This window comes from Eublepharis macularius, chromosome 8, assembly GCF_028583425.1.
Source record: "Eublepharis macularius isolate TG4126 chromosome 8, MPM_Emac_v1.0, whole genome shotgun sequence".
Lineage (NCBI taxonomy): Eukaryota > Metazoa > Chordata > Lepidosauria > Squamata > Eublepharidae > Eublepharis > Eublepharis macularius.
The window spans coordinates 33,872,708-33,898,629 of record NC_072797.1 but is presented as its reverse complement, the minus strand read 5'-3'; the positions used below and the strand labels follow the sequence as shown (position 1 = coordinate 33,898,629).

Here is a 25,922-nt window from a genome sequence, read left to right as displayed (position 1 = left end):
CTTTTAAAAAATATGCATCATTTTAAAAAATCACCTTAATATCCTATTTTTAGTTTTTCGGCTGCACAGATAGGCAAATCTACACAAAGGGGTGAGAGCCACGGCTACAACTTAGGATTCTGCACATGCAGAAGGACTGTCAGATTTGTTTTAAAAAAATTTAAAAAACTAATTTGGGGCCAACCTTCTCAATCCCCATTAATAAAACGCCGGCAGTGAAAAAGGTGGGAATCCTGAAGCAATGGCAAAGAAAGGAAGCCACAGTAAGGGGTGATGAACAGAAGGGGCAAAATGGTCTTTTTCATCCCACAAGAATCATTGCGGATCTCTCTCTTTTAACTTACATCGAACATCCAATCCTCCCTTAAAAGAACAGCAAGCAGCTCAACCAAGGGCAGATGCAAAAATCAGCAACACTAAAGGGACAGCAGCTATGATTTTTAAAGATCCCCGAGCTGAATAAAACCAACCAATTAAAATCCCAGGCAAGCAAAACTGGCTTTACCTGGCACCTGTTGTTATGTTGTCAAGCTAACCATGTAATAAAACATTCGTGGGTTATATTAAGGGATTACAGGGAGGGTTTATAAGGTTTGACTGCGTCTACATCACTAGCCTCCTCAAAACAGAACACTGGAACTTACCATAAAAGTTCCTTCCACCTGGAATGCAGAGGACACAGTTTTGGTTGTTGGACACTTTCCACATGCCTAGAGAGGTGGGGACCTGGATGTAGATTTCTATCTCTGACCTGCAAGAAGTGTGCACTACCTCCTTCAGTTAGATTCCTGCCTTGCTAGTAAGCAAATGTTACTGCTTAATTTTTCTCCTCACAGACTCTGATTTGCTTTGATTTCCATTCTTATTCTTGCCTATAACTTCTTTCTTCTCCCTTCTCCCTCCAAAGCCCTTCTCCCTCCACTCGCCCTAATTCCCACCCCTTTCCACTGAGCCAATAATAGCTTGCCTTAGTGCCTGCCCTGAGGCGATATCCACTCAAAGCTCGGGTGAAGCCTTGGAGACTGCAGACTCCTTAGCCAGCGACATCTCGCCAATCATCCCCGAGATGCACATCAGAAGGGACCTGTTTGACACAGCAGCGGGCCAAACCAAGCTGGCAGAGCTTCTGACAGAAGTGAGAAGCCACGGCTTATCCCCAAATGGCTCTGAAAAGGAGACTGGTTTTGGCATCAGGAGTGCTCCACCAAGTAAGCAATTCTGCCACAGGGTGCAGACTCAGACTCACCTAGCTGCATCTCAAGCCATGGGGGGGGGGGGGCATCAGAATGTTCCTTTCACCTCCAACCTTCTCTACCCTAAAGATACAAAGGAAGAGGAGGAAATTCCTTCTAGCGTTCAACACTGGATTGCAAGGTATGTTGAAAAGTCTAGAAGCCCAGGAGAAGAAAACATCCTAGGCATTCATCTCCCTCCAAATCCCCATATCCAGTCTCCCAGAGCTGGATGTTTCCCTTGGTCAGGCATATTAAGCTACCTAAACTAAACAACCTCATGCTAGGAGGTCCTGGAGGTCTAAGGCATCTCAGAAAGGGACAAATCAGCAAACTGCATGCATGTAACATATAAAACAGGGTTGCATTTTCCTGTAACTGTTGTTCATTGAGTGTCTTCTGTGCAGTCCCACATTGGAACTGCGCATGCACAGGCCAGCCATGGAAAGATTTTTCTAGCTTTTAAAATCTGTAAGGGGGTGCTCAGCCTTTACTGCACCTGCACAGAAATTTTCCCAACAAACGCGGAGTGTGAGGCAAAGCACCTGCACTTCTCTCAGTTCTTCTTTCACTGCCAATGAGAGAGGTTCTTCCTAGATTCGTCTCCTTTTTTCTTCTACTCTTCTCCATTTCTGGATCCTTTTCACGTCCTTAAGATTTCGAAACTTTAATAAACTTATTCAGACTTTGGAGGTCAAGGATAGGCCTGACCCTACCATCTTTCTTTTCTACCAGGAAATACCTGGAGTAGAATCCATAAGGTGAGAAATCAGACTGAATTCTCTGAATGGCTCCTTTAGCCAATAAACCTGTAATAGCCTCCTCGAGAGCAGAAGAACAGGGTCCTGAACTGGAGGGAGGTATACACAACGGTGGAAACTCAGAAGAATACAATTGGTAACCCTGTCTAACTATAGATAGGACCCAAGAGTCCTTGGTGATAGAGTCCCATATTGGAGCAAAGGGACATAATCTGTCCAAAAATAACAGAGACATGTCCGATTCACGTCTGGCTAGTCAGAACAAAGATTTGTGTACTTGAGTAGCAGGCTTGAGAGAACGTGGTTGAGTTAGTTTCGCTCTTGGTCTGGATACCCTTTTAGTTGTGTAGCAGTAAACAGCTGGGTAGGGCCTCTTGACGATAATTTTGATTGTAGGCGTATCTTCCTGGATGATACTGATAACCCTGAGATCCTCGGTATCTAGATCTGGTCAGCTGTAGTTCAGAGGCAACAATAACCCTCAAAGACTTAGCAGTCTGGTGATTCTTTTTTATTTGAGTCAGAGAGTCATCTGTTTCTTTGGAGAACAGTAATGTGCCCTTAAAAGAAAAGTTCTCAGTTTTGTTCTTTTTGTCCTGAGGGAGAACCGTTGAGCAGAACCAGGCACGACGCCTCATAACAATACCGAACGCCGTAAATCTGTCTGAGCAATCTGCAATGTACTTCCCGGCTGTCATCTGTTGCTTGGCTAATTTAGTGGCCTCCCCTTGAAGGATCTTAACTAGGGCACACCGATCATCAGGAAGATCTTGAATGTAATTTGAAAACCTTTCCCACAAAAATAAATCGTAAGACCCCATGATGGCCCATGTCTAGGCGTTCAACCCCCTGACCACCATTCCAAGTGCTGCTCGCAGCCACTCAGACCCCTAGTAGCCCTTCTGGAGGGTTGAGCTACCTTGTTTGACACTTCCCAGTCTCCAGGTTCTTTGCTGTGGGTGGATTTGCACACAGCTGGTCTGAAACTCAGGACAGAGGCTTAAATATAACGGTTGTTTATTAGCTTAGGAGAGTGTAATGCAGGGTTGCAGGAACCACTCTAAAGGCACAAGCAAAGGCAAATAAAATAACTTACCTATTTCTTGCTAATACTGTCTAGACATGAAGCTTGCTAGCTTGCTTTTCTCTGAAGAGGCTTGAGTTGCTCATACAAACAAAGTCCAAACCATGCCAGGTGGCTCTGGTCATCTCAGGCCTGACATGGAGCAAAGTCTCTCACATGCTGATGGAATAAGGTAGCAAAGAACTGTCAACAAAGTCTCAGTGAGTGTGAGTAGCATGATACAGAGTGCAGTGAGGAGCCATCTTTTCTAGTAGTGTCAGCCAATCAGGGCACACTTCGTTATTAGCATTGCTACCTTGAGAACAGGAAAGGAGGATATGCATAGCCAGGACTCCCTTCCACCCCAAGGATACCTAGCCTGAGCAACAGCTCAAAGGTGCAATTAATTAACTGAGCTGCTCATTCCATTCCCAGGGTGACAGGTCAAAACCAGGCCTGTAAGATCTTAGGAGCCTGATCCACAAATAGGCATGTATATGTAGCTTTTCCTAGACAGCCTGATAATAAGCAATTCTAAAGTTGAAAGTTGCAGAAGAATAAACCTTGTGTCCCACCATGTCCAATTTCCTGTCCTCTCTGTCTGCTGGAGCCAATAAGGAACCATGGTGGTACTGGGCCTGTACCTCTTCTGCTACTAGAGAAGATGGTCAAAGGTGGTCAAACAGAAAAGGGCAATCCTGCTGTTTAAGCTTGTAATACTTCTCAACCTTTTGAGAAGTTGCAGGGATGTAGGCAGGGTTTCCCCACATGCTACGTGCAATGTCTAAAAGATCCTCCACTGGTGTGAAAGTTTTGAAACAGGAGAATCTGAATATAAGACCTGTAATATCTTGCTCTTTGGCTTAGATATGGACACTGAAACATCCTACTCAAGTGTCCTTGCCATGCAGTAGTCCTCATTCTGGGAAGATGATGCAGTGTCGCCCACAGCCTCTTCTGGAGGTAGGTCGGAAGCCAGATCTGAGGTGACATCAGAATGCAAGGCAATGCCCCCCTCATCCTCTGAGTCAAAAAGGAAGGTGAATGAGATCAGAACCGATGGTGTGGAATCCCAGGAACAGCAGTAGTTAGAACCAAAGAGGTTAGACCCGGAGGCAGAGCTGGTGTTGTTGGAATGGGAACTGATGGAATCAGAACCAACTGGAAATCACAGCAATGAGGGAGTGTGCAAATTATGCATAAGACTAGGCTGCAAACAAAAGCAATACCAGTCCTTTGGTCAACTTAGATAAGGTCCAATTACAGCAAAACGCGGAACAAGCATGGAACACCTCAGGCTTGTGACTATTACACTGGGGATTCTCCACAGACAGCAGCAAAGTGAGGTGCCCAGTTTAAGATATGTATTGAGTACATTTTTATCTCATCCTTCCTCCTCTCTCAATCAATACAATAAAATAAAATACAATAGAAACTAGCACAACCAACAGCACTACAAACAGTAGCCATAAAAGGCATTAGCTGCAGCAATAAATTTGTGAAGCCACAAAATATCCAAACAGCAAAATAAAGAAAGGCATCTAGACCCAGATCTGAATCCAGTAGTAATTTTTACCAATGGATGGTATTTCTGTCAGCAAAATGAAACTCCTCCCCGCTGATGGCAGCCCACTAAGCTCCCCAAAATGCTTTTCTTACGGGACACAGTCAAATGGGGGGTGGGTGGGTTCTGCAGTTGGATGAGGACATTGACAAAAATACCCCCTCCCATCTAAAAATGTCCCCCTCCTTCTACTGCCAGAAAGTGATTACTGAGTGTAACCCATAACATAACCAACTCTCACCGCAACAATTTACAAAAACCCAGGCAGAAAAGGAAGCTTTACCCTGGCTCCAAAAATAAGTTGGAACCAGGTCCCACTAGGAACACAGGGAGAGTGTTCCTACTAACAACTTTCCTGACTTGCTGGAGGATACAATTTTCAATATTAGATTAAGACAGAATGTGCTGAATGTTCTCTCACCTCACCTTAAAAATTATTTTAAGATACTTCCCATTTTTACAGAAAGTGCTTAGACTGTGTTCATTTTATAACAAAATGTGTTATTCTTATTTACATGCAAGAGTACAGAAATTCATAAAGCATTTGTAATGTTTTCTTTGGTTCCCATCCATGGCATCTGAATTACAAAAAGCACCATTTGGCAAGCACTTAAAGCTACACTTGAGCTTTGAAATCATTTATTTTAAACCTCCAGATAGTAAACATAGCTCATTAATACCTATTCCATTGTGCCATTTTTGCTACAGATTATGCATACGTTCCAGAAACCATCTGAAATGCTGTCATTGCTAACAGGCCTTAGCAAGGTAAGATTTACATCCAGCATATCCGATCACACTTCAAGGCATCCCTGGGGCCAATACAACAAAGAAATCCACCGGGTGCAGAATCCATGGCAAAACAAAAGCCTTCTTAGCAACTGGAATATGGCATCAACTGCAGAGATGTCCACACAACTTGCATGAATTGTCTAGCAGAGACCCGGAGTTTTGTTTCAGAAGAAAGTAAAACAGAAGGGTAACCTAGTAAAAAAAAGTGTTCTTCTGCATACTAAGAACCCAACCCATTTCTGACTTTTCAAGATCTTCACAGGCGCTGAGCTGGATGCAGGGAGATGATACCATCGCTTGCTTCCTTGTCTACTCCTCTACATTTTCAACCACATGGCACAAATGCATACCACATTTCTATTTCTCAGTTCTGCCTGCTGCTTAGCTCTTTTACATAACATTAACTGAATCAGGCACTCTTTAAGAGAATTCAAAGAGGAGGACAACTACCAAACCATCAGAAAAAATTATTGCCTGAAGTAATGCCATCCACAAATTAAACCACTAACTTTGAACCTTAATATTAATTTGATATTAATATTGTCACAAAAATGCTCCAGAATGAAAACGGTGTTTATTGCATTATACCACTGCAATACAGTTTTGAAAGCTAGAACTGGAATGTGCAGGAATGACACCCCCCCCCCCCCCAAAAGAAAAAACCAGGCTAAGATTTTGAAACCCTCCAACTTTAAGGAAACAAGCAACATATAAAATGGATTATTTATAGTGAATTATTCAAGTTCAAAGGGATAACTTTGTAATAAGTATCAGCTGAGGGAACTTTGGTTTTCCAAATCTGTTATTCCAACCTTGGGACCTGGTTGCACTTTTTTGGTTAGACTTCATAAAGAAGAATAAAGAGTGTTGACCTTTTAGGGATACTGACACCTGTACACAATGACCCCTTTTCTGTAACTAAAAAAGCATCTGAGGTATAAAACAACCTCATAAATCTATTCATTTCTGGAACTGAAAAAAATAGCTTTAAAAACAACCATACTGGTGTGAGGGTTCTACTCCATATACTCAAAAGAAACACTGTGATTCCTATGAAAGTATGTTTTCAAGCCCTGGGCATCTGAGTGTTGTGAGACACAATGACTTCTGCCACACAAACAGTTCTGAAAGATTTTTTTTTGTCCCAAGATACATTGTAATTCAGCTTGGGGTATGAACATACCTCAGAATATAATCTGGGTTAAATATTTTCACAGGTTTGCTAGAGGACTATTTCAGGACAATGCAAAGAGCCATTTTTTCATAAGTAATCTTGTATTAATTGTATTTAATCTAGCACAAATTGAAATTGTGTTTCAAAATAAATTTCATCAGTATTTTGAGAATATTCATTGTGGACAAGCTGATCTGTAGGTTCTTTTCAGATGGAACTCTAGTTTTTCAGAATGCCAGTTTGTTTTCAATGACATTCAATTCAATTCCACCACAGGCAAAGCTTATTTAGCCAGTTTTACACGCTGCAGTTGAACAGCTAGCGCTTATTTGATTTTTAACCAGGAAATGATCAAGGAATAAAAGCTGTTCAGTGAAGGACTTCCAAAAAGGCAAGATACTGCTTCAAACGAACTTTATACCTATTAGCACAGCATGCCCATTTCAAGGAAATAAAGACAACCATACACCGTAGAAGATCACGGAACAAGCAGGCAACTTAAAATAAAAAGTCGATAACGTAACAGCAGAGTAATCAAAAATACTGAAACTGTTCAAAAAGTATTTCCATTAAATAGAATCCAACCAACCTGTCAACTTGTTTTGACAAGAATAAGTTATCAAAATTTGTTTGGCATTAGATTTAGGAGATTTTCAAAATGACTGGTAGCAGCCCATCTTTCAAGAATTATTTTCAAGGCTCTTTGTGCATGAATGTGAGAGAGTTATTCTTCCCAAATTTGAATTTTAATAGGTGTCACAGATATAGGTTTATTTTTTTTTTCAAATAAAAGAAAACCAGACAAGAAAAAAGAGTTATGTTTCCAAGCGGTACAATTTCTCCATTCTTACCCAACACACTGTCAAACTATATTAAAATATATTCTTTAGAATAGTGCATAGTAAAGCAACAATATTTGTACTCTGTGTCATTACTAAAGAAATCTTTTAAATCTAAGTTTCCTTTAAAAAAATGGGAGTAACAGTTCAAAGTATCAGTCTATCACCAAATCGCTCTAAAAGAAGAGCAAGGAAAAAACAGCAAGAACACTATGGAAGAGTGCAAAAAAGGAAGGCATTGCCACACGGACCTTTATCTGCATCATCAACAATGTATCTGGCATTCAAAGTTTCCAGTCTGACAGATATGCTAAGAAAAAGCTGCTACAAAGACTTTTACTTATTTTACTTTATTGGTGGTGTTTTTCCACTGTTTCTATTCTCTGCTCTTATTCTGTGGGTTGGGTCCAAATGTTTCCATTCCCCTAAGGGAATTCCACTGTGATCATATTCAGAGGCAATTCTTTGGGTACCTCCCCACACCACTATCTGAAACAAGACACATGGCAATCTGAGAGTGTGTTTGGTCACGGCACCAAAATTATGGAATCAATCTGCCTCTATCATTATCTTCTGACAACAGGTGAACACGTCTCTTTCATCTGGCCTTCCCTCACTGACCCTCCTTTCTGTGTATGTGTTTTAACTGTGTTTGTGGTCTGTTTAGTTGCTGTTTTGATACTATGTATTTTAAAAGCTTGTTTTAATGTTTTTGATTGTTCGCTGCCTTGGGGATCCTAAGCTGGATGGAAAGGTGTCACAGAAGTGTTTTAAATTTAAAAATGAGTAAGGCTGAAATTTCCCCTGGTATAAGGTAAAGTCAGCTTCTCCTAATAGAAGACGACATCACCATTAGATTAATGGAATCTTTGGATCCAATCATATACATTTTGTTATTGTTGAGGTTTGGGGGCTTCAGGGCACTATTTTTTCAAACCCAAGACCACCTATAATCCCACCCTAGAACATGGCACCCACTTTTAATTTTTTTAATCACAAATCAGTTGTCTTTAGTCTCTCTTCCTCCGTTAAACAAAAACAAACAAATGAACAAAAATGATGGCTGGTGGTTCAACCCAAAGACCAAGGGTTTAAACTGTTAATAATCTAAAAGAGCAATCATAAGCAGGTCTACTCAGAATCCTTACTCAAATCTATTCAATGGGTCTTAGTCCCAGGAAAGGGTTCTTAGGATGTGGTAGAAAAGAGCAAGAGTCCAGTAGTACCTGTAAGACTAACAAAATTTGTGATCGGGTATGAGCTTTCTTGAGTCACAGCCCACTTCTTCAGATACAGCTAGAATGTGAGTCCATGTGTTCTTATATTTTGGACAGTGGAGTGATTACAGAAGCCGAATGATAACAGCTGGTGAATGACAATAACAGCTGTGATTGAATAGGGTGGAGTATGAAGATGGGTAGTGGGTGTGGAGAAATCAGCATTGGTAATGAGACAGGAAGCTTATGTCACGATTCTGACCAGGTGGATACATTGTCTTGAGCTTCGTTAACAGTTGCTATTCAGCAGTCAGAGGTGAATGTGGACACGTTACTGGTTTGCAGAATGTGCCCAGCCATTTAAACACCTGTACCAATCATAGTAAGCACAAGAACTGGATTTATGAAGAGTCCCGTGTTCATTTCCTACTCACTGCACATCCCCTTAAGCAAATCTCACATTAATAGTGCAATCCTAAGAATACTTTCTTAGGGATAAGTTTCAAGTGGGTAACCATGCTGATCTGTAGTAGAACAGCAAGATTTCAGTCCACTAGCACCTTAGAGACCAAAAGTATGACAAAGGGAACTTTGATTTTCAAAAGCTCAAACCCTGGAAATCTAGTTGGTGTCTAAGGTGCTACTGGACCCAAATCTTGCTCTTCTTGGGATCAAGTCCTACTGAATAGAACCGAATAGGATTCTAAGTAGATTTGCTTAAGGTTGCTCTCTTAAGCATCTGGATATTCAGCTACAGACCTCAAACTGGATTAGAAAGAACATTGTACCGATGCAGAAATGGCTGGATCTCCAACATGACCTGCACAACAAAATATTCTGCAGTATGTATAATTGCAAGCAGAGTGTTTTACTGAAAAGCATTGCCTCTTCAATGTGCAGAATACTAGTATCCTGTGCATACATGAAATTAACTTTCATTAAAGGATTCGCCCTCTTAAAACTGAAGGAACTTTTACTTCAGGACTGAGAGGTAAAGAAAAACATATGGCCCACCAACCAACCAATCTCTCTCTCTCTCTCTTTTTGGGAGAAAACTGGATTGTATTAACAAACAGGCCATCGATCTAAAACTTTCTGAAGCAATGCTGCCTCCTTCTGGGCTCTGTTCTTTTAAGAATACAGTAAGATTTCCATGGGGGGAAAAAAACCTCTCTACACGTTTATAAAATCCTTCTTCCTTTTTATCCCATATGCAGAGGCAGAAAGCAGTTAATGCCAATATTCCTACTATAAAGCATCAAAACAATGCTGCACAACTCAAGCAAGTACATTAAAATCCTATCAAGCACAATGTAACGTATCATGAAAAGAATGAAGATGCAGGAAAAGGAAAAGTATTTTACTAACAGCATGACAATAGACAGGCAAAGCATCTTTTAAAAAAGGATGTAAAAGTACTTCGCAGAAATAATATATATTATTAAAGTTCAAGAACTACAGACATATGGTGGACACATTTTGCACGCAGATTTTGACTCCTTACCTGGTTAGTACCTGCAATGCCATTTGACTCAATTTTGTGCAGAAAGCTTCAAATCATGACGGTTTTTGAGCCAATTGTGTTTCTCTTGGTATATAAGGGGAAAAGTCATCTTGCTCCATCTTCCACCAGCATTCCTATCTCATATTAACAAACTAGCCACATGCACGGTGCCAACCAGACAGAGTCTTGATTGCCTTTTAGCAAGCCTACCGCAAGCTGTCAATCCCCACTCTACCACAGAAGCACAATGGGTGACCTTGGGCCAGTCACATACATTCAAGCGAACCTGCCTTGTATGGTTGTTGTTCAGAAAAAATAAGAGTAAGAAAAGATACTGCAAGCCACTTTGGGTCCCCACTGAGGAAGAAAGTGTGGTATAAATGTAGATAAATAAAACCATGCTTCAGGCTGAGCTCAGTTCTTAGAAACATCACGTATGTGAGGTCTCAGTGCAAGCTGACCTTTCCCCCATACAGTTTCCAGCACTAGGGATGGTCATGGGAATAGGCTGAAAACATCTACAGGCTTATAACCTCTGTAGCTGCAATCTGTGTGAACCAAATCAGTCAGAAAAGTCTTGGAAAATATTGTACTTAGCAATTTCACATTCCAAAAATAGATCTTTTCTACCCATCTAGCAATTCTCCTCCAGCTTCTGGACTCCTGCCACATGCCTAGCTCCCCCACACAAGCCACTTCTCCCCTCCAGCTCTCTCTCACGCACTCCCTCTGCCATTTTACTATCCATTTCAGTAAGTATTGACATGATTTAATTATAGTTTGAGAAACCGTGAGGAATAATTGGGAAGGGCTGGGCTCGGTCTACTTGGCATGCAGGAGATCCCAGGTTCAAACCTTAGCACTTCTAGTTAAAAGGAGCAGGTAGCAAGTGGTATGAAAGACCTAAGATCCTGGAGAGCCCCTGAAAATCTGAACAGATAACACTGGTCTTAGTAGACCAGAAGGCGGTGTGGTGCCATGACTAGAGTGACAGACTGAGATCTGGGAGACCCAGGTTCGAATCTTCACTCTGCCATGGAGGCTCACTGGGTGACCTCGGCCACTCACACATACTCAGCCTAACTTACCTCACGAGGTTGCTGTGAGGATAAAATGGAGGAGACAAGAATGATGTAAGCCACTTTGGGTCCCCATCAGGGAGAAAGGCAGGGCATAAATCAAGTAAATAAATACATAAACAAAAGGGTCTTGGCTCACTAGAAGGCAGCCTGATACACTTAACCCACCACGCAACTGAAGAGGCACGCAGTTGTTATGCCACCCCCTCTTAATGCCTCTGCCCAGCTCCCCCAGTTTGAGAAGTCTTGCCCAAGGTGGTTTCCAATGAATGCCTGCAACATTATTGCCTTCCAAAATAAATGTTAAAGAGACAAACTACCAGAGCTGAAGCAAATGCTGTAGTTTTAAGTGCCTAGTGCTCCCTCTGCTGGTTCTACTGCCAAACCAATTTCCCCTGGAAACACAGGGCCAACAAAAACACAAAGCGACTCTGCAGAACTTCACTTCTCTCGTACGTTAAAAACAATTGAAAAAATAAAGCACGCCTAAAAAGTGACATGCTTGCTAACTTTCAAAATTCGGTATCACACTGCAAAACGTACTACACTCTTTGAAAAAGAGCCCTATCTACTCTTCTTTTCATCCAGTTCCTTCGTTTACAATGGCAGGCATAGGTTGTTCAGTCAAAAGAAACTCAACACACAGGCACTAAAGTAACTAACCCCTACTTAACAGGTTGTAAACTTTTTCAAACTTTACAGATTACAGAAAAGTGTGCATGCCAATATCTACACACATTTTCAAGCTTTTCTTCCAGGTACAGATGCATTTTCAAGGTAGAAGATGTGTGATTAAACAAAAAGAGTCCTAGTAGCTGCATCCTCTAAAAACTAGAAAATGTAAGAACTATATTTTTGGTTGAAAGGATGGGAAAATATAATCTACATTGCACTTGTTTCTCAATAGGGGGAAATCGACAGAAATTTTTAGGAGGTGCTGCCCCTCATTTTTATTTACTAGGGATTTTAATGGGGTGTAAATCAGCTGGGGGGGGAGGAATTGGGTTTATCATAATTTATATGTTGTTAAATTTATGATTGTAAGTCACCTTGAGCCACAAGGCCATTCACTTTATGTGATTTATGCTGGTGACCAATTCAATGATGAATTTGTGGAAGCAACACAGTCCCCTCCCAAAACTGCACTCTCTACACATTCCAAATAGGACATGCCTATGAAAGTGTCCCCATGTCAAAATTATTCATCTGCATCAAGCCTGTGTATATGAAGATGCTTTTAAAACAACTCTATACCTACTGCATGTAGCATGAAAAGATCATACCATGTTAGAGTATATACTCAAGAGCATTCAGGGATTTTCTGAAAGCGGAGTTCAGCAGCCGTGACAAAGACCCTTGATAAACTGTGCAGCAATCTGGTCATTCTTTTTAGAAGAAATCTGTTATTTCATTCTTCAGGGTGCTTTGATTGCATCACTGATTGGGGACTGGTCAAAGGCTATTATTTTTCAAAACTCTATCTGGATAAGGAAGGTATAAGAGAATAGATCCCCCGACTAAACTAAGACAAAACATGTAGAAATAAGAATACAAAATAATTCTTTTTATCTATTATTATCTAATAAATATTCTCTTTCTTGCACCATTGACTTTTGCCCATGTTCATATGGTTATTGTTGACGCCCTTGTTGCCATTTTGTTTTGTTTTAAACAGAAAAAGACACTCCTAGTATGGGACTCACTTTAATCTGGGATGTTGATCAAAAATGGTTTATGGGCGCTGCACACACCACACACCCCAGAAGAGGCAATCAATCAGGAAATCTTTTGCAAAGAGCTTAAATGTCTTGAAGATGGCATAAGCATGCTGGACCTAAAAAGAGTTCCAGTAGACTTCTACCGGTTAGAAATTAGCTTAATCTTTGGGAAATACAACTCAAAAAGCCCTTCTCTATAAAAAAGTGTGTGTATTAAGAATGAGAACATAGTCTAAGCAGAGTATTTGACTAAACACATATTGCACAACTAAATGATGGGTTTCCATTAAGAAACCCAGATGCAGGTAGCTACAAAATCAATGGAAGCATATGTAGAATTTTTATTGTATTTGTCAGCAAGATGGAACTCCCTTAAATGGTTTCTCCAAGAATTCTTAACCAGATCTAGAAATAGAGGACAAGGAACTACTGGATAGAAAAGCAACATTTAGAGTGTCCTAAGCTTTTAATAATATCTTGTAAACAATAAATGCCCGGTTATTGAAAGGCACATTGTTGAATGTGCAGAGTTTGATGCTGAAACTCACAACTCACAAATATTTTAATAATATTTAAACTTAAAGGACTCCTTTGGGAAGAATGCCTGAATTGTGCTCCCCAAACCATATAAAGATCTACCTTTGGCACCGACCCTTCGCCCTGACCTGAAGATTTTTACTGGTCTTCTGAATTAGATTGTACATCAACATATACATTTGGTCAATTTAAATGTATATCACAATACCATATTATAGACAGTAACAACACAGGGGCAGTGATTCCAAACATCCACCTGCCATTTGACCCCTGAATATTGAAATAACGGTTAACCACATGGCATTTCCTGAAATGGCCTAACATTCCCAATTTTTATAATCTTTTAAGATGCTATACAAAACATCTTTAACTAAATGACATTAGGTTCACATTGCTTACTGTACCCTGCGCTACTTGGCATGTCTGTCTCATCTCCAGTGTTAAGTCTTTGGCTTCTGAACAGCTTAAGTGTAACCCTTAGGAAAAATGGTGTGATCGCGGGAGAGGGCACTACCTTTTAGCTCTGAAGAAAGTAAATTAAGCATGTTTACATAAGACTTGGATATTTGTTATAAATCCTTGCGAGGCCTTTCCAGTGATAAGAAACACAACACAGGAACCTGCCTCAGGATACAAAGACAGCTTGCAAGAATCAGATGCTTTTACTCTTCTCCCTTTAAACATCTCTACAAGCTACCTTTTTATTTAGCTGACCTGATAAGCCATGAAATCATTTAGGGGTTCTTATCACTGCTAACATCTCTGAGCTATATTTATGTTCCCCTGAAAAAAGTAATCCAAGAGCTTTTGGAATGGACTAAGCAGAAGCTCTGTTAAAATGCCACCCTTCTAAGACAACTGACTTCAATGGATGCTTGATATCACACTGTCAGCCAGGATACCCAAAGGCTGGATGGTTGGGGGTGGGGACAGAGGGGGGGCGGTACAAGTCCAGTGATGTCACTTCTGGGGTAAACCAGGAAGCAATGATGGAAGCTCTAGGAATTGCCAGCGATTCTTTGGAGCTCTTGAAGTGGCAGCAAGCAATGGAAGGTGATGGCAGGGGATCCAGGGGTTTGGCAAGCCTAGCCAAACAGCATATGAATGCCTTTTAAACCTAAAATTCAAGCAAGTCTTTATTCAGAACTCTGAGACAACAGCTATGCATTTTACCATCTGCTTAAAGAAGAAATAATACTTCTGAGCTTGCTGCTCAGCTGCTAAGGTTTTTTTAAAAAAAATTGTAATCCACCTTTCTCACTGGCATTCAAGGTGGATTACAGAGGGTAATTCAATTCAATCAACAGCAAGGACATTCAGTGAACAATACAATAGGGTATGGGTTGCAGAAATTTGAAAACAAGCATACATTAGAACACAGAGACGAAACACTGCTAAAACAATGTGCAAGTAATTAAACATGGCATTTTTAATGATGTGAAAACTACCAGGTAGGAGCATATCTACATAAACAGGCAGTACCTAGCAGTATAGTCTGCAGTCTCTGTCCCTTTACCAAAGGATCTCTCTGAGCCATTTCTTACAGCACAGCCTTATTACCTGAGTAAAAGAGTCCCATGAGCAATTCAAATTGGCAGTTTGCAGAAAATCAAGGGAGTAGAAGTTTTCCTGATCTCTTCAAACAGGCCATTCCATAAGGTGGGGGCCACCACCGGGAATGCACATGCATGGGCAGCTGTTGATTTAGCCCAACTGCAGGGTAGTATCTGCAAAAGGCCCTGTGCAGATGAGTGATACTGTCATGGTGGAGCATAGAGAGAGAGGTGTTCCTAAGGCCATGAAGGGCTTTGTATGCAAGAGTCAAAACCTTGAACTGAGCCTGGTAACTGATGGGTATCCAATGGAGAGACCGCAGGATGGGAGTAATACGGATTCTCTGCCTATCTCCTGATATTAATTGAGCTGTGACATTCTGCACCAGCTGATTTTCAAGCTGACTTTGGAGGCCTACGTAGAGCACAATACAGTAGTCTCAACATTACCGTTATATGGATCCAGGTATGCCATGTCAAGGTAGGGGGGCCATCTTCCAGGCTAGTCTCTTTTGCACCAGTCTTTACTGGATTCTGCAACAGTAGTACTGGATCCAATATAACCCCTAGGCTCCTAACCAAGTCAATTGAACCCCATCGAAAGTGGGAAGCATGATGTCCTTCAAGATCTCTGTTTTCCCAGCCAGCATAATTTCCATCTTGTTTGGGTTTAATTTCAATTTGTTTCCCTTCAGCCATCTTACCCCAGCTGTCAGACAGCAACTCAGGATATCTACTGCATAACCTGGGGATTTCGATAGCGAGATACAGAGCTGGGTGTCACATGCATCTTGATGACATCTAACTCCAAAGCTACAAATGATTTCTCCTAAAGGTTTTACAGAGGTTGAATAACATGAGGGGTAAGACTGTGCCCTGTGGAACCCCACAGGAAAATCCCCACCTTGAGAAGAGCTGGTCACCAACAGCAACCATTCCATGAAGAATGATTTAAACCAGTCCAAGGCACATCCCCTGATACCTACTTCCACCACCAAATGCCTCAACAGGATGGTGTGGTTTACTGTATCAAAGGCTGCACACAGAGCCAACAGTGCATGGCCTTCATCTACAGTCAAATGGAAGTCATCAACTGAGGCCAGTAGAGCTGTCTCCACCCTGTAGCCGTCAAAAAACAGACTGAAAAGAGTCCAAAGCCTTCTGAACAGGCCCTAGATGATTACCTGCTGAACTGCGTGTGGAACCTGGAAAAACTTATTGGACTTCACCACACAAGTTCATTTGAAAAACATCACTTACACCCAGCACATAACCTCATGCTGGTCTCTACTGATTCCAGTGGACTAACATTCTGATTGGGTGCCTTGAATTACCTTAAGTCTTTTAATTCTGAAAGACAGCTCAGTTCTACAGACTGCCTGATTTTATTTCATATGCCACCCTGAAACATTTTAACACGGTAGGCTCCAAAAATCCCCCTTATCACTTACCGCTCTACGTTCAGGTTTTTGTGGACAAAAAACCTTAAGAAGGAAACTCAGTTACAACCCTGGAATCTGTGGAACATTACACTTGCCCCAACTCAAAAGATATTTTGCACAAATGTATTGTCTAGACCAGCCTCAAAACCGACATGGCTAGCTTGCCCGTGTACCTTTGGTTCAGGAGTGTAAGTTTCCGCAGACCCAGTTTTGGCCTGGTCCCTGAGAAAAGAATGAACGGGCTTCCTAGTTACCTGCACCTGCAGCCTGTTGTCCTCAGGGAAAGATGTCCTTGAGGGGTAGGGAGTCTCAGCCTCCGCCACCCTTCCGTTTCTCATGCTAGCAACGCAGTTATCTAAGTGTGTCCTGACTGGCTGATAGCTCTTGAAAAGATGGCTCCTCACACCACTGTGACTCCGATCTGATCCTCTCTACTGAGAACCATTCCACCAGCATGTGAGAAAGGCTCTTTGCTTCATGATGACCAGAGCTGCCTGGCATGGTTTGGACTTTCCTTGCCAAGTCTGTGAGTATGAGCAACCCGCCTGGAAGTTTCTTCAGAGGTGCAGTTAGCAAGCACTTTAATGTCTAGTCAGATAGTTGTAGTTAGCATTGGCAAACTGTTATTATTTTCATTGCCTTTTGCTCTGTGCTTTAATAGAGTGGTTCCTGCCCTGCATACACTCTTCCTAATCTGAATTAATAAACAAAATATATTTTACTTCTGGTGTCAAGAGTTACTGACTGTGTGCCTGTGCTCCCAGAAACGAACTCAGAGGCTGAAAAGTCTCAAACTAAGTACCGGACCCCCGTAAGGCTGCTAGGAGTTTCATGTGGCTGTTGGCTCAGCATCCGGGAACAGGAGCAGGAGCTCCCCAGGTCTAGACATGTATCCATCTCTAATTGCTTAGGAATCATATTGCTTTGTCACAGCACAGGAAAATCACTAAAGGAAATAAATGCAGACCGGAAAAATGGGAACGTTATCTTGAACTTTAATGCCAAGCTATTGCTATACATAGGTATGAAAAAGGCTCAGTCCAAGGTCACTGGTATATCACACTCATAAAACTAGATAATGCATACAGTTTTTGGCCCTTGATGATGTAACAGTTATGGACATCTTGGTACAGGGTTTCATTTTTGAAGGGAGGACAAGGTAATTCAATTCTTTTTGGAAAAATTTGTTAAATCAGTAAGATAATAAGCTCTCATACTGAACTTGGTTTGCTGCCATTTTTTATATACTTACTTCATATATATTGCACCTTTACCCCCAATGGGGACTCAAGGAGGCTTACATAATTCTCCTCTCCTCCATTCTTATCCTCATAACAATCCCGTGAGACGGGTTAGATTGAGCCCAAGGTCAACCAGTGAACTTCCATGGCACAGCTGGGATTCAAACCTGGTTCTCCCATATCCTAGTCTGACATCACCACACCACACTGGCTCTTTTTTTACACTGAGGTTTGTGTATCAGAACATGCCAGGAAACCAGGGCTTGCAGGTGCCTGATCAACCCGGCACTTAGAATTTCATGGTGGTGTCTAGTGTTTTCTGCAGTGGTTGTATTCTAATACCTCTCAGGGGAAGTATAAAGGATTGGATCCAACCAATTTTTCTACAAGTGAAAAAAGGCAGGACGGGTCTCCTTTAACAACCAAAAAGGCTATGATGGAGATCATGGGAACTACATGGACAAAAGCTATGTGAAATGGGGGATATAAAGAGAAGGAAATTGGTTGAGACTCCGTGAAAAAGCTGGTTGGATTAACCCACAGCATGTTTATCATTCCACATTAGAATGTTTTGTTGTAGAACATAAAAATATATATGCATGAAGTTCTTGTCACTGTTTGTTTATATGTAAACTTAACCAGCTTTGGCTGGGCAGCAGCTGCAGCCCTTCCTGAGTGGGAAAGATTAATTGCAAATTAGATTACTGCAATACACTCTATACAGGGGTGCCCTTGAAGAGTCTGGAAGCTGCAATTAGTACAGAATGCTGTGGCCACAATGCTGACTGGAGCAGGTCAAACGGACCGGATCACTCCAGTCTTGTTTTGTCTACACTGGTTCCGAATTTGCTTCTAGGCGCTGGTACGAACTTTCAAAGCTCATACATCACCCTCTATTGCTGTCCAGTGGGTGAAAACTTTTTTTGTTTTATTTGGCATACAATACATGTTACTGACCTTCCTCCCTGGTTGTGGCGTTTTACGTATTTATATGTTTTACTGAAATGGTTATTTTACATATATTTTAGTTTAAATGCTGCTTCAATATTGAAAAGTTTTAATGTTTCAATGTTGGCTGCCTTGGGGACTTTATTTGGGTACACAGGCAGCATAGATATGTTTTATATAAATAAAATAAATTTTATACCATTCAGGGGTTGTGGATGAATTTATTAATCAGTTGCTTTCTATACTGGCTCTGCTATTCAATTAAATGGAGCCTTTTAAAGCAATAATGAAACCATGAAATATTGGGGGAAAGTTAGGCTATGGCAGTGGTACTCATTCTGCAGATTGTAGAGAGCCACATTCAGTTTCCACTGACCCAAAGAGCTACATGATGTACCACCTCAAACATGCAAAAACAATAATATATAATATAGCCTTTTTAATTGCCAGTGTACCTTGGAGCATCTTAAGTTGTCTTTCCCCACTATTGGGAATTTCACTTTTATGCCCCATACACGTGTGCTTTTATTCTCAGTAGGTCTCCCAGTCCCAACTAACCGTGATTTTCATGAAGAAAGAAAGGTGGAATATGTGTGTATATATGTATATATTTCTTTTCTGTCTTGGAAATAATGATTTTGTGGGGGGGAAGGGGTGCTGAGAAAATTTTTGAACACCTATCATTTACTATGCTCATTAGAAGATACACACCAGATATTGCATGTCTAGCCTGTTTTATGTTGCAGCATAATTTCTCATTACTATTATTGACCATCTTTATAATCATAATGCTTAATGGAAAGAGTTATTTAACACTGAATGCAAGTTGTAATAAAATGCATAAACGGTACAAGAAACTTGCTTTGTAATATCTGAAATATGAATGGCTTGAAAATCAATATAGGCTGGCATGGCAAGGCCAATTTATCATGTAGCAAAAGCATGGTGAAACACTGACTGTATGTCACACAGTTTAAAAAAATGCACCAATCAAATAAATCTACCTTTTTAGTGAACTACTTGACTGAGATAATAAAAATGACTCATCATTCATGGTTGTCTAAGTGTCGAATCCCACCCCGCAGCCCATCCAGTTTCAAGAACAGTACCTCAGAAGTCATCTGAGTAAATGACTTAGCCTGGATGATACTCTAGCAACAAACAGGGTGGAATTGTACTCTTTAATCACTGTCAAGCTAATCTTTTTAACAAGTTTATCTGGCCAAAAAATCTAAGAATATGCAACAGTGTAGACATATTTCAGAAAAAGTTCACACTTGTACAAGCGACAGTCCAAACATAGGATGTTTCGCACTTTGTGCAGAGAGCATGCACTCTCAAGAGGAAGCGGTAGCCAACCATTGCAAGGAAGTATACCTCAACAAATCCCAGGCATCAGATCACCATAGTACACAGAAATTTCACTGCGGTGCTTAATGTTTTCAGCAATGATTTTATTATAGCATCTCTCCACACTCTTAGTGGAAATACAAAGCTTATTTATCATTTTGGATCAGAATGTTATGCGAGATAAAAATAAATGTGCATGGAATTCCTGTCACTGTATTTATCACACTGTAAATTTAACTTTACATCATTCATTGCTGGTGTATCAATTTATTTCTTAACCTGTTGCTTTTGATATTATCTCTAAAATTCAATTAAACTGACTTTTAAAAAATAGGAACTTAGGAGAAATGTGGCAGAAAACAGCCTAGGGTTGGAAGTTAGATTTTTGTTGTTGTGATAACAACCAACACTACCCATATATTTATTTATATGCGACACTTGTAGTTTAAATAAAAATTATGATGAATTATGAGGTCAAGATTAGGTTTTGTGTTAGCAATAAATAGAAAATATGGTCATTAAATTATGAAACCTTGAAGGCTAAAAATGAGTCTGGTTCCTAAAAGAAAATTTATCAAGGCCTATGGCATAACATACACATTTACTGCATTCATTGAGATAGATCCAGCCAACTTTTCCACTCAGTCTCACCTAGTTCCTCTCCATACTACAGCCCGTCCCAGACGGTTTTGTACATGCAGGTACCATGGTCCCCAACACAGCCCCATTTTGTAGTCAAACCTTTTGTCAGAAGCATAAAAGGTGGCTGGATCCAACCCATTTCTTTCATTGTTAAGATTTTGCTTAAAATGTCACGGGTGATCCTCAGCCTCTTAAAAATACCTGTGCCCTAATATATTTTACATAAGCAGCCAACAGGAAAAATTAAGGGAAATATCAAACTGCAGCTTTTTACATCAAGTATTTCAATTATCACTTCTGATGCAGTCCACAGAAACACTTAAAAGCTCACATCAAGCAGCAGCCTCTTTACTGATACTGCATCTGTCCGAAATATCAATCGAAAGATTACTGCTCGGCTACTTTGGGCAAAGTAATGGCTACAGCCTCTGCTCAAAACTATCACCTAGCAATGCCATTTGCTAAATTTTCCTACGTCAAAGTAGGTCAAATTCTAATGAAGTTTATTTTGATTACATTGAGGCTGGTCTCTGACCAAAATACCAGGGAGCAGCTCAATACAAATCCAAGTAAGATCTGGATTTGTTTCCAGTTCATCCCTGCTCACATTAAAACTTTTTGAAATAATAGAATATTAAAAGGCAGTTTGTGAAATGATGAGTGTCAGTGACGGCGGGGAAGTCATCTATTACAGCCAGAATGATTGTGCCTAAAGTAGCTCTTTGGAGTCCAGGCTTGATGCTTTGTATGTTAGTAAGGATACCAATGTCCAAAAAACAAGTATTCTATTAGTTTCAAAAGGCTCAAGCAGGTATAAATCACATTATCCTTAAAAGTACATGGAAGCAGGTGCCTGATGCTTCGTGGTCAGCACTCCCATGTATTTTAAAGGGAAACGTTGCACATACATGGCTCATAAAAAATTACAAGGATATTTATGCCACATTCTATCTCTATCTGAATACAAGATGTCAAATGAGAAAGTTAGTGTTGTTTTAACTCTATCTTGTGGTTATTTTCTATTTCATTTTTTAATATATATATATATATTTATTTCAATTATTAACAAAACTGACATTCTATTTCATTTTTAATGGTCGCTTACTTGCACTGTCTCAAGAGCCTTATAAGCTATGAGCCAGTATAGAAATTATTAAAACAATACATATGGTGAGGTGGAACTTTCCAATACACCTTCACAGTCTTGAATAAACCCTTGGCACAGTCTTTGTAAGCTTCTGTTTCAAAGAGCAAGATTCAGGTCCAGTAGCACCTTAAAAACCAACTAATTTCCAAGGTATGAGCTTTCAAGAGTCAGAGCACCCTTCATCAGATATGATGAATGAAAAAGGAAGGAGTCCATATAATCCAGGTAGAGGGCGGAAGGTGTATTGTAAATCAGAGTGTCTGGAAGCTACCAACAATATATGTTGTAGATCAAGATGGGGTAGCCGTGTTAGTCTGTCTGTAGCAGCAGAAAAGAGCAAGAGACCAGTAGAACCTATACGACTAACAAATTTCATGGGAGGGTATGAGCTTTTGTCAGATGTTGCTCACTTCTTCAGATATCTCCCAAAGTATGTAGCTGTGTCTCACGAAAGCTCATACCCCACAATAATATGTATAGTTAGCTTGATAGAGCCTGGGTGTAAAGTGCATCTCTGTAATGATGTTTTGAACGTGTCCTTTTAGCTTAAAAATCAAATTAGTTGGCTGTTTTATAGTGCCATCCAATGGAAAGTTATTCCAATCCAAGCCCATCAATGAATTTAGACTGGCGTAACTCACCATAAGACTGCACTGTTAATCGTTTTAAGTGCGGGGTTTTTTTTAGCTGTATGCTACGCTGTATGCTTGAAACTTTCTTTTTCGGAGAAATGCTTCATAATAGTTTAAATCAACAAATACGTAGAGAAAGAACAGTCAGTTAACGACAGAAAAATAAAAAATTAAAAACTGCGATTTCCAAATAAATAAATACTGAAACGTTCCTAAGGCGCAAACGTGGTGCGCACAGGACTGAGATTCCGGTCCGTCAGTCCATCCGCCTCCTGGACCTCACCTGCCCACGTTTCGTGTTTCGGGATCCGGTAATATTTGTTCCCCAGGTGGTCGACGCCCACCGGTAGCTTCTCCGGCCCCAAAACCCGGAGCTTCAGGGCGCGCAAGAGCCTCCAGACGCTGCTCATGCCGCCCGGAGCGGAGAAAACACCGCGGAGGACGCCCTCGGCGGCGAATATCCCTCCGGAGTCCTCTCAGAGCGAAAGCATCGCGCTCAGCTCCGCCCCTTCTCACACCACAGCCACGCCCCTTCTCTGACCTATCCTCCCGCTCCCTTTTCTACAGAAGAAAAACGAAAAAGACTCCGCTAGGAAAACAAAGTTGAAAAGCGCCGATCTAGGCCTCAAGGACTCTCTCTTGAAAGCCCTCTATCGTTTTGCGTTGGAAGGTTGAGAGGAAACGCTTGGACCGGAAATAGTAATGAGGGCGTTCCACAGCCTTGGATTGGCGCGTGCGCACTGTGTTTTCGTCGCCTGTGCTGTGAGAAGTGGGCGGGGACGTCTTAAGTAACGCGCCTTTCTGTTCGCCAAGACAGCCGCGCTCGGAGCCAATTGGTGCTGAGAGGCTTGCGAAGATGGCGGCCCTCTGTTTGGGATTTTTCTCTTTGCCACCATGTTGGGTTTCATTTCCGCCCGCCAAGCTGGTCTTGACGACCCATTGAGGTTACGGCGGGCTGAATCGACAAGGAGGTAAAGTGGTTTTTTTTTTTAAGTAGGCTGGGTAAGATCAAAGCCTACCTTAGCTTTATCCAACCTATGCTGGGGTTGCGCGCGTGCTGGCTGTGCCTGAGGGTGCTGAGTCTGTGCCTGAGGGCGCTGAGTCTGTGGACATCCCTTGTTCCTGAGAAGTATGCTGGCCTCACTGAGGACTAGCATGGTGTTGGGTTGGGGAATGAGAAGATCTTTATTTAAAGCTCTGCTAGCTTGGGAACTCGTGAAATGGCATTTTTGGATGATTCTTTGGTTCGCAGGGTCGTTAAGAAAATAAAATAACCACTGGACATATTGTCACGTTCCATGGAGGAATGTCAAGACATTAAATCACGTTATATGAAATGAAAACGGGCATGTTGTTACGAAGAGTTAATGTGAAGTACTTCTGATGAAGTGCTGCTTGATCAACACTTGATCAGAAAAAGATCCGGAAAAATGGATCAGTTACAGCACTATTTGGGGACTAAGTGCCATTTTTGAGGTTTACTTGTTGGGATTTTACTTCCAAGTAAACCTACATAAAATTCTAGCCTTACTTGGGAGAACTTCGCTGGGGCTTGGCTCTTAAATAAACATGTACAAGATTCTATAAGGCCAAAAACTTCTGATGTAACTTACGTGGAGAAAAGATACTTCATTGTAGTATGCATACCATGGAGTGCTAACTTGAGGATAGGGAGGAAAGAGAGTTAATGGAAGCTAGCTTAATCAGAGCTACTCAGAAGTAACACTATTCAATATGGTTTACTTCCAGGAATGTTTTTGTCTGCATGTGTATCTTGCCGTCAAGTCTCAGCCAACTTACGGTGACCCCCATGCAGTTTTCAAGGCAAGAGGTGAACAGAGGTTGTTTGGTGTTGCCTGCCTCTGTGTAGTGATCCTGGACTTGTTTGGTGGTCTTCCATTCAAGTACCAACCAGACCAACCCTTCATTTTTCCAATTAAATCTGTATTGAAGATAAAGGCCATGAAATTAAGGAGAGGTAATAGGAACAGGTGGCAATAGCTTTTGAAATACAGATGCAGGCCCTTTTTGACAACAGAATAAAATGATGTAATGTGTCATGTATTTGAAAGTAAGTTTACTCAAATGAAGGTTATAGTTTTGGTAGATGGTTTAAAAGGATATGAGAAAAAGTTAAAATTGTAAAAGAATTCAAATGTTGGAATAAACATTTGACAGATAGTGCTTAAGCATATTTGAGAAACAAATTGGCCATTTTGTTGAATCTTTATATGAAATTAATTTTGTCAGGAGTTAACATTTGGATGAGCGCTACATTGTTGCAAATGGACATATATTGTTCTCATTGTACTCATCAGATAGAAAGGAATCATACAGCTAGATGTAGTGCTGTGAAAATAAAGCTTGAATGAACTCTCACTCAGATGAAATCATGTTAATCACAGTTTTCATAAGAAAGCCAGTAGTTTTTCTATTTGGGTAGTTCCTTTAAAATTATTACTAATCCTTCTAAAATGCCCTAAATCCAATCTATGTAAAACCATTTCTTATTTATTTATGATATTTATACTCTGTTTTTCTTGCTAAGACTGAACGTGGATTACACAGTGTAAGTCAATGCAATCAGTAAGATGAGAGATGTAATAAACAATGTGATAGGACTGGGTCCATAAAAATCTGAAAAAAGCAGAAATCTCTAAAAAGTATTAAGCATGACATGCCAAGCAAGAAGTAAATGGTATTACATAAGTAGAAATGCAATAAACTGAGAACAAGATAATTTATACAGCAACAGATTACTTCTATGCATGTTATGTGTTATCTGTTGCTGTATAAATCTACAGACCTGGTCCTTTCCTTAAAACGTCTTAGAAACCAAAGATGTCTTTTATATTAAAGATACTCAGTGCCAGTTGTTGTTAATGGGGTGCTCCTGACAGCTTGGCTAGAAGTAGACATGGCTGGACTGGAAGGGGCATTAGGATGCCACCAGGACGGCGGGTCCTAATATGGCTGTCTGGGCTGACAAACGATGGCAATGAGCAGGGCTTTTTTCTGGGAAAAGAGGTGGTAGAACTCAGTGGGTTGCCCTCGGAGAAAATGGTCACATGGCTGGTGGCCCTGCCCCCTGATCTCCAGACAGCAGAGGGCAATCTAAACTCCCCTCTGTCTGGAGATCAGGGGATGGGGCCACCAGCCATGTGACCATTTTCAAGAGGTTCCGGAACTCTGTTCCCCCGCGTTCCCCCTGAAAAAAAGCCCTGGCAATGAGCCAGCAGAAGGAGAGAGGGAAGCACTGTGGTGCAAGCCTAAGCAGGCTAAGAGGGGCAGCAGGCTGGAGGCAGGTGGGGCTTCAGGGCCTGGCCCATGCTGGAGCAGCAGAAATGAAGGGCAGTGTCACAGGAGCCTGACAGGCCCAGGGCAGCAAGTGGTCAGAGGCCATCCATATGTCAGGTCTTACCAGGTACTACCCCCAAATACTTCACTGCATCACTCCAGGGTATGAGTTAAAGATGTTTTATTAAGG

General features: G+C 41.1%; 2 protein-coding genes across 3 annotated transcripts in view; one reads left to right on the top strand and one right to left on the bottom strand.

The window, feature by feature from the left end:
- Positions 1 to 23,047, bottom strand: part of NDUFAF2 (NADH:ubiquinone oxidoreductase complex assembly factor 2) — a 67,619-nt gene extending 44,572 nt beyond the window's left edge. Inside the window, exon 1 of one of the 2 annotated variants that reach the window (XM_054987379.1) lies at positions 22,719 to 23,047. In XM_054987379.1, coding sequence (XP_054843354.1) covers positions 22,719 to 22,845 — 127 coding nt within the window. In that variant the 5' untranslated portion in view covers positions 22,846 to 23,047. The remainder of the gene's footprint in view (positions 1 to 22,718) is intronic. The other variant, XM_054987380.1, reaches the window with a different exon arrangement.
- Positions 23,048 to 23,280: 233 nt separating this feature from the next.
- ERCC8 (ERCC excision repair 8, CSA ubiquitin ligase complex subunit) overlaps positions 23,281 to 25,922 on the top strand; it is a 73,347-nt gene continuing 70,705 nt past the window's right edge. Inside the window, exon 1 of the mRNA XM_054986677.1 lies at positions 23,281 to 23,406. Coding sequence (XP_054842652.1) covers positions 23,330 to 23,406 — 77 coding nt within the window. The 5' untranslated portion in view covers positions 23,281 to 23,329. The remainder of the gene's footprint in view (positions 23,407 to 25,922) is intronic.